The sequence below is a fragment of the Danio aesculapii genome, chromosome 22, assembly GCF_903798145.1.
Source record: "Danio aesculapii chromosome 22, fDanAes4.1, whole genome shotgun sequence".
NCBI classification, from domain to species: domain Eukaryota; kingdom Metazoa; phylum Chordata; class Actinopteri; order Cypriniformes; family Danionidae; genus Danio; species Danio aesculapii.
In genome coordinates, this window is record NC_079456.1 from 32712469 (window position 1) to 32722197 (window position 9729).

At 36.0% G+C, this 9729-nt stretch overlaps 1 protein-coding gene across 1 annotated transcript in view; it reads left to right on the forward strand.

Annotated features, from left to right (window-relative positions):
* LOC130215712 (kinesin light chain 1-like) overlaps positions 1-8841 on the forward strand; it is an 82488-nt gene extending 73647 nt beyond the window's left edge. Inside the window, exons 14-16 of the mRNA XM_056447548.1 lie at positions 7370-7488; positions 8277-8343; positions 8423-8841. Of these exons, the coding sequence (XP_056303523.1) occupies positions 7370-7488; positions 8277-8343; positions 8423-8506 (270 nt within the window). The 3' untranslated portion in view covers positions 8507-8841. The remainder of the gene's footprint in view (positions 1-7369; positions 7489-8276; positions 8344-8422) is intronic.
* The last annotated feature ends 888 nt before the right edge of the window (positions 8842-9729 follow it).

Below are 9729 nucleotides of genomic sequence, written 5' to 3' on the forward strand. Positions count from 1 at the left end.
GAAATGCAGGTAAATGGAACCCCCCGATCGTGCACAGACATCACAACTCCAGGGAAGACAGGTCACGGGAGGTGGAACAGGAAATAAAATAGTCAGGAAAAAGAGGCAAAAAAAAAGTCCCTCTCACCTTGCTCTTAAGTTAGAGCACCGTGAGATCAGGGATAAGAAAAAGCCCCAGCAATCTAGCACAAAAACACACCGACAAGACATAACATTGCCACAGGGGATGGGAACAGGGGGTGTGGAAATAGTCCGGTAAGGGCGGGCAGCCATCAGGTCCTGCAGCCATGGAGGCGCTGGTCGCAGACCTGCTCACCCCCTCCAGTGGGTGAAAGCATACGAAGGCGTTGGATTGGGGCCAGGAAGTGTCGTGCTATGTATCTGTGTGTGTGTGTGCGTAAGCCTGTATAGTCCAACAGGTGTCCTTGACGGGGAGCAGGAATTTCAGATATATATATATATATACACACAAACACACATATATATATGATAGATATATACATAGATAGATAGATAGATAGATAGATAGATAGATAGATAGATAGATAGATAGATAGATAGATAGATAGATAGATAGATAGATAGTTGAAGTCAGAATTATTAGCCCCCCTATGAATGTTTTTCCTTTTTTTGATATTTCGCAAATTATGTTTAACAGATCAAGGAAATTTTCACAGTATGTCTGATATTTTTTTCTTCTGGAGAAAGAATAAATGCAGTTTTACATGTTTTTAAAACCATTTTAAAAGGTCAAAATTATTAGCCCTTTTAAGCTATATATTTTTTCGATAGTCTCCAGAACAAACCATCGTTATACAATAACTTGCCTAATTACCCTAACCTGCCTAATTAACCTAGTTAAGCCTTTAAATGTCACTTTAAGCTGTATAGAAGTGTCTTGAAAAATATCTATTCAAATATTATTTTCTGTCATCATGGCAAAGATAAAATAAATCAGTTATTAGAAATGAGTTATTAAAACTATTATGATTAGAAATGTGCTGAAAATATCATCTCTCTGTAGAACAGCAATTGGGAAAAAAAAAATAAACAGGGCTAATAATTCAGGGGGGCTAATAATTTTGACTTCAACTGTATATATATACCTAATGCTCAGCATAAATAAGTTTATCCCTCACAGATCTCAGTTTTACATTAATATTTAATATATTAATTTGAAATAAATTAATGTAATAATTTTATATAAAATATCAATAATAATATAAATTTATAACCAAAAAAAAAAAAAACTGAACACTAGTGCTCCCATCATTAGTGAACCCAAATAAATATGTTGGGGGAAATTATTAAATCAATAAATAAAATTGTAATAAATAAGGATCAAGAGAAACATAAAAAAAACGTATATAATTTACTTAATGTTTTGTTTTTTTTTTTTGAATATTTTTTTGCAATTACTCATTTGCATTTAAATGTATTATTTTTATATTCCTAAAGTTATTATGTAACTCTTATTTTAATGAATATTATAATTGTGTTATTATACAGACAGTTCTCTATATATTATTATTTCTTATACATTATATCATTATTTCAAACTACTAAAATGTCGATAAAAGTCACTTTGTTAAACTGTAGAGTTGAATTTACAACATTAAAAGCCGGCAAAGCAGAGATCACCATCCCATAATGCAATTCATAACCGAAAATAAAGAGAAAACACTTGTGATGTATATCTTGATTATAACCTCTCATATGACATCTATAACCCAATAAAGAGCTGTAATTAGTGGCCTGGACTCTCTCTATGTGTATAAATGTGAATTGTAAGTGAATGTTTTATTGGAGACACACACACACAGTGACCCAGTTTCTGCTTAACTCAGCTGCAGCTCCTGCCTCAACATGACAGCAGAGAAACAGGGTTTAAAGTAAAAACTAGAGCTAATCTCGGCAGGATGACTCCTCAATGCCTGTGCAAATCTCATATTTCATGCTGAAATCAGTGCATTTCCACACTGAGAGGAATAAAGCAGTACTAGTCGCTACTGAAACTGGTACATCTCATTGCATAAGCTTAGATGTAGTTCATGACGTGGTTTGTCTGCAAATGCCAACCTGTTCTGCCATCTGCTGGTCTCAAAGCTTCACTGCTGCAGGTCTTTATCTAATAAAGGCATTATGGAAAAAAAATACTATAGTCATTTACAGTAAATACTGCAATGTTTTTGAATACTAATGTACTTTAATTCTCTAATGTAGTCTAATTTGTTCAATAGTCGCTGTATTAACAACAACAACTATAGTAATATAAGCAAATGACCTAATACTGTAGTTTTCTACAACTATAGGGTATACTATGCTACAATACACCGATTTAGTTTAGTCAAAACTAATGTATACTACAGTATTTATTACACTTCATCAGTTCTCTAATGTAATGTATATTAAATAGTAATGTATATTAAATACTGCAGTGTTCATCATACTATAGTAAAGTTCTTGAATTAATCTTCTGTGGTGATTCTACAGTCGCTATGGTAACACAATGACTATGGTAATATAAACTTTCTTAAATTTATGTTCTGTGGTGATTCTACAGTCGCTATGGTAATACAACGACTATAGTAATATAAACTTTTTTGAATTTATCTTCTGTGGTGATTCTACAGTCGCCATGGTAACACAATGACTATAGTAATATAAACTTTCTTAAATTTATGTTCTGTGGTGATTCTACAGTTGCTATGGTAACACAATGACTATAGTAATATAAACTTTCTTGAATTAATGTTCTGTGGTAATTCTACAGTTGCTATGGTAACACAGCGACTATAGTAATATAAACTTTCTTGAATTAATGTTCTGTGGTGATTCTACAGTTGCTATGGTAACACAGCGACTATAGTAATATAAACTTTTCTCAATTAATCTTCTGTGGTGATCCTACAGTTGCTATGGTAACACAGCGACTATAGTAATGTAAACTTTTCTCAATTAATCTTCTGTGGTGATCTTACAGTCGCTATGGTAACACAATGACTATAGTAATATAAACTTTTCTGAATTAATCTTCTGTGGTGATTCTACAGTCACTATGGTAACACAATGAATATAGTAATATAAACTTTCTTAAATTTATGTTCTGTGGTGATTATACAGTCGCTATGGTAATGCAGCGACTATAGTAATATAAACTTTTCTGAATTAATCTTCTGTGGTTATTCTACAGTCGCTATGGTAACACTATGACTATAGTAATATAAACTTTTCTGAATTAATCTTCTGTGGTGATTCTACAGTCGCTATGGTAACACAGCGACTATAGTAATATACTTTCTTGAAATAATCTGTGGTGATTCTACAGTCGCTATGGTAACACAACGACTATAGTAATATAAACTTTTCTGAATTAATCTTTTATGGTGATTCTATAGTCGCTATGGAAACACAATCACTATAGTAATATAAACTTTTCTGAATTAATCTTCTGTGGTGATTCTACAGTCGCTATGGTAACACAACGACTATAGTAATATAAACGTTTCTAAATTAATCTTTTGTGGTGATTCTATAGTCGCTATGGTGACAAAAAAAAACTTTAAGTAACATAATTAATTATAGCGTTTTCCACAAATATCGTCATTTATACTTCAATACCCCACAGTTTACTCTAGTAAAACTAAAGTACACTACATTATTTATTACAGTTCACTAAAGTTAGGTATGATTGAGCGCTCTTTAAAGTGTTGTAAATACTACAATATATAGAGTATAAATACTATAGTATTTTTTTAATTAACAAACCAGCAGAAGTTGAACGCAAAGGTTACGCAAAAAACTTACTACAATTTTGCCACATGACTAACAGCACTACAGATTGTAAATTTAGAGTCAGAATAGTTCATAAGAGGCTGAAAAAGCAACCAGTAACATGTTAGTCATGATAGTCTGTAAACATACACTCACCGGTCACTTTATTAGGTACACCTTACTAGTACTGGGTTAGACTCCCTTTTCCTTCAGAACTGCCCCCACACCATTACAGCACCACCACCAGCCTGTACCATTGATACAAGGCAGGATGAATCCATGCTTTCATGTTGTTGACGCCAAATTCTGACCCTTCCATCCAAACGTCGCAGCTGAAATCGAGACTCATCAGACCAGGCAACGTTTCTCCAATCTTCTATTGTTCAATTTTGGTGAGCCTGTGCGAATTGTAGCCTCAGTTTGCTGTTCTTAGCTGACAGGAGCGGCACCCGGTGTGGTCTTCTGCTGCTGTAGCCCATCCGCCTCAAGGTTGGACATGTTGTGCATTCAGAGATGCTCTTCTGCAGACCTCGGTTGTAACGAGTGGTTAAATGACTTACTGTTACCTTTCTATCAGCTGGAACCAGGCTGGCCATTCTCCTCTGACCTCTGGCATCAACAAGGCATTTGCGCCCTCAGAACTGCCACTCACTGGATATTTTCTATTTTTACATGCAGGCAGCTTTTATCTCTTCCAAGATGTGAATATGATGTTGATGATAATAGTAGTAATAATAATAATAATACATGTTAAGCATTTGGCCCAATTGGCAAGGGCCGGCTGAAGGGCCGACCTAATCATGGACATAATTAAAATCTGGCAAAGATGTTAAACAAACAGTAAGTGCAACACAAGCTGTCAGAGGGGCCGTAAAAAAGTAAAGTCAAAAGTTAAAAAGTTCAGAGAAAGCAGAAAAAAAGGGAGGCAATGTGGTGGCACAGACCTCACAGCAAGAAAGTCGCTGGTTTGAGCCTCGGCTGGGTCAGTTGGTGTTTCTGTGTGGAATTTGCATGTTCTCCACGTGTTGATGTAGGTTTTCTCTGCGTGCTCCAGTTTCCCCCACAAGTCCAAAGACATGCGCTATAGGTGAATTGGGTAAGCTAAAATTGTGTGAGTGTGTGTGTATGGGTGTTTCCCAAAACATATGTTGGATAAGTTGACGGTTCATTTCTCTGTGGTGACCCCAGGTTAATAAAGGGACTAAGCCGAAAAGAAAATTAATGTATGTATAAATTTGTTATAAATAAGTTGTTTTTGTTCCATTCACATACATTAAATGTTTAAATATCTATTAAATATGATACTGCTTATATAATTTCACCATCTGTACACAAATATAAGTAGTGAATGTGCATGTCTGCGGGTGGGGCTGTGTCGGTGTGGTAATGTGGGCTGGTGCGGCTACAGTGCCAGGGCTGAATTTTTGTCCCAGTCTGCCTCTGCATGCCACGTTCAAAGTCACTTAAATCACCTTTCTTCTCCATTCTGATGCTCTGTCTGAACTGCAGCAGATTGTCTTGGCTGATTAGAAATTTTTATTACCAAGCGGTTGGATAGGTGTACCTAATAAAGTGGCCGGTAAGTGTATAAAAGCTTGAAAAAAGTTAAGTGTGGTAATACTGGTGTATTTTATGTCATAGACATAAAGCATCTAGACATAGAGCTTTTGGTCCCTTTATTCCATTTGTCCAAAAACATTGCTTTTGTGATGACAGAAAAAAACTTATGTGCCTCCTAACTGCAGGACTTATAAACTATATATTACATTTTTTATTAGTCGCATTTCATTTTCTGCATGTTTCCTCCAGAATTAATGACTAAAAGAAATGTGAAATTATTTATGCGTTCAGACTAACAGATTAGCATCATGCTAAGCTAGTGTGCTGACACAATATATATAGCTTACATTAATTCCCATTTATACGAAATTGGCCCACGTGACAAAAAACTTAACGCTTCCCATTCACTTTGAATGGGTGACGTCAAGCATTGCCGAAGTGAACTGTGGGTCCTTCTGCGGCGTTGCTCGCTGCAGAAGTTGGGACTTTCTCAACTTTTCAAGCGCCAACTGAAGCATCAGCCAATCAGATAGCTTTATGCAAATACACCAGCTCAGACAGTTGCCGATTGCTAGCCTCACATAGAATCTGTTCGCGCAGAATTCTGCAGATTTTTAGCCCATCATTGATTCTGTTCATTTACTTGAAACAATGCCTGTACATTTATATTTATTCAGTTTTTAAATTAATTTTAGTACAATTATTGACTAAAATTTTCATATGATTCATTCACAATACAGTTTGTACAGTAATATTTTCTGTCTTTTAGTAGATATATTATGAGAGACTTGCTTTGTTTACCAAATTAAGTGGATCAAATTGGATTTCCATTGTAATCATTAAATAAATGTTTAAAAAGGTATTATTTTTTACTTCATATATTAATTTTTTGTTATGATACTCCCACAATCATTCCATAAATCCACAGATTTTTAACAAACTTCTCCGCAGAAATAGCAAAAAATGCCTGCAGATTCTGTCTGGCCCTACCGATTGCTGACTAAATTCACTGGCTGACGCTGCTTTGACGATTGAGTCAGCCCCAACTTCAGACACGCCATCTGTCAAGCGTTGACGCAGAAGCTAAGTGTAAATCGGCATTACAGGGTTGTGCTTATTCTCTCATTCTCTTTATAAGAGTCAGTTGCATCGCGCCATGGCGCATTTGCTATTTACATGGCAGACTTTGTATAAGGAAAAACTGAACTCTTAACTAAAAAAGTTAAACAGAGCATCTGCAGCGCGAAGATAAAGAACGAGCCTCCTCCATTCAGCCTCTTTACTTTCACTTTACTTTACTTTTACTCTTTTCTTTAGTCTTTTACTTTGGTGGAGTAAGGAAATGGTGGAAACTCACTCCACTGAAGACATCCATTAGCCTACATATTTAATTTCCTTTGTTAAGCGCAGAGATTTGCTTCAAAACTATTTATAAATTCAGTTCTAATTTCCAGCAAATGAATAAATTAACAATAATAACGAAATGTGGTCAAAAAACCAATTTATCAATGGAGTGATAACCAAATCCGGATAAACGGATTTACTATTTAAACAATGTGGAGCAAAAAATAAAAATTAGGGTTGCGCTGGTCTGAAAATAGCAACAAATCGCACCATACACTTCATGCGCCATATTGCACCGGGAGTATGAAAAGGCTCATAGAGTGTATATAGGGTTATCAAAATAACATTATTTTGCTGACCCCATTAGGCTAATTCACATTATTATGAATAAGCCATAATGCATAAAATCAAGTTAGCTTTATTTATATAGTGCTTTACATATATATTTGGGAATTGCTGGCGTGACAGTGGAAACTAACTCAATTTTTTAGCAGTAGCATATAGAATCTAAAAGGCAAGGGGCCTAGAACAGAGCCTTGAGGTACCCCACAGTCTACTTTTTATCGTTATGATGCCTCTTCATTAAGTGAGCCTTTACAAACCGCTACAAAATGTGCTATAATGTTTATAAAACTTCTGTTCCTCAAAACACTTTTCAATCAAGGACTTTAACAGGATTTGTTGTGTTTAGGACGGGACTCTGAGGAGAGCTGGCTCTTTCGGTAAGCTCAGGGAAGTCCTGCGCAGAAGCAGTGAGATGTTGGTAAAGAAGATTCAAGGAACGATGCCTCCAGAACCTCGAAACACAAAGTGAGACTCCACAACAGTGGATAATATTTATATATATTTGTTTATTTTTATAATACTGGATTTATTTAGAGTAGGGGTACCATGTTTTTAAATTATTTATTGATATATATGCCAAATGTGAAATGTCAGAAGTCTCTGTGAGCGTATGCTGCAATGCATGCAGCAAATTTCCCTACTGGGACAAATAGTTAACTAACTAACTAATAAATGATAAACTCTTCCAGTGATGCCTTTAAATCAATGGTCTCAAACTCAATTCCTGGAGGGCCGCAGCTCTGCATAGTTTAGCTCCAACCTTCTTCAACTCACACCTTCTTAATGCTGTCTAGTAGTCTTGAACACTTTGATTAGTTGGATCAGCTGTGTTTGATTAGGGTTGGAGCAAAACTGTGCAGAGCTGCCACCCTCCAGGAATTGAGTTTAGGACCTATGCTTTAAATCTAGTCTTAACCTGAGTTTACACCAAACATGGAATTGAGTATTTGTAAGTTACAATTTCAATGCAATGGTGCGAATACAGGCACATTTTGGCCTCAGACATTTGCCACTATCATGCAGAATGCCACATAAAAATCTGATATATGCCATTATGGGAAAGGCTTGCCTTTGAATGTGACAGATGTGAAATTAGCACTTGTGTGACTTTGATAAATCAAATATAATTGCTTGAGTGATTTACACTACTATTACTGTAAAAACGATTCACTATTTTGGTGAAAACTTTATTTAAGGCTGACATTTGCATGCAATTGCTCTGTAAATGTAAATTTATTTCTCATCCCACACAGTATGAAGAGAGCCGCGTCGCTCGGGTACCTCAACAGAGATGGAGACAACGATGACGACTCTTTCCAGGTGAGCAGAAGCATCAGCTCAGGAACTACTTTAAATTTATTTAATGAAGTGATTCTGATTGGTGGATGTTTGGTTTCAGGGTACAGGAGCTGTGCGAGCGCTGAAGAACAGCAGACCGCTGAGCTCAAGCACAGTCGAGCTCTACAAAAGCACAGACCAATGAAAACGCGCATTTCCAGACTCACTCTTGCTGCATTTGTGGGACGCTTTGATTCATGTGTGTTTAATCGTGATTGTTTTAATGCTTTTAGGTTACATTCTGTCACGCAGATACATAAATCATGCATGCTTTTATAGCTTTTACAAAAACATTGGGTCAACTTAAAGGGTTAGTTCACACAAAAATTCCCTGTTAATTAACTCACCCACAGCTCATTCAAGATGTAGGAGACTCTACAGCAGAACATTAGCACTCGAACCACCATGGGGTTAATTTGACCCATTCAATGATTTTCAAATGTACATACCAGACCTTCAATAAAACATTCAAGCCTCCCAGTCATTGACTTTTACTAAAATTGTTTCATTTACAATTCCCAGATGTTAAAATTGATCAGATAAAACAAAAAAATCTGTGCATTTATACCTATAAGAGCCAGCATTGGTCAAGTTTACCTGTTATTTAAATGGCTGTATTTATAGCTGCTTATGTTTGGACTCGCTGAACAATGACTTTCACTCTTACTGACTGAATTAATGGTTGTAATAAATAAATAAAGTCATGATGAGTATCAGATATACATATTAGATATCGTATACGGGCCCTGAGCATGCATCAATACTGCCGCCATATTGGTACAGGGCTCCCAGGACAAAAGTCATTCAACTGCACTTAGTCAAGACCAAAGCCAATCTGAAGATGCTGGACTTTTGACCTGCTTACGGGTGTAGTAACGAGCAAACAAAGAAAACAAAGCACAAAGGCAGAACATATCATAGGTAAGATTTCGTTTTTTTAAGATTTTGTATGTTATGAACTTTTGTGCTCAACAAATAACTAGTGGTTGGCAAAGCGAGGCTTGAAACACTGAAACCGTTGAAGCAAATGTGTCAAAGCTTGAAACGTTTTAAAACCCATCTCTACATTGACACCTAGTGGTCATTTATTATGTGTTGCTCTGGAACAGCTTCAGAAACGAAACAGTTCAGCAAATTGAGGTATTAAACCCACATTGTAGAGATGAGGTTTCAGGTGATTTAGTGGAGCAGTGAGAGTTCCTGTCTAGCGTGCAGAGATGATGGGTTTGAATCCAGGGTGATGCAGCAATAGATGTTAGCTTTTAAATGCTCTGTTCTTGTAACGAGTTTTGTTTTAACATGGGTCTGACATCTGAATGAAAACTTTGTGAATAATTATACCTTGTTTTGGTCATAAAAAAGTAACAT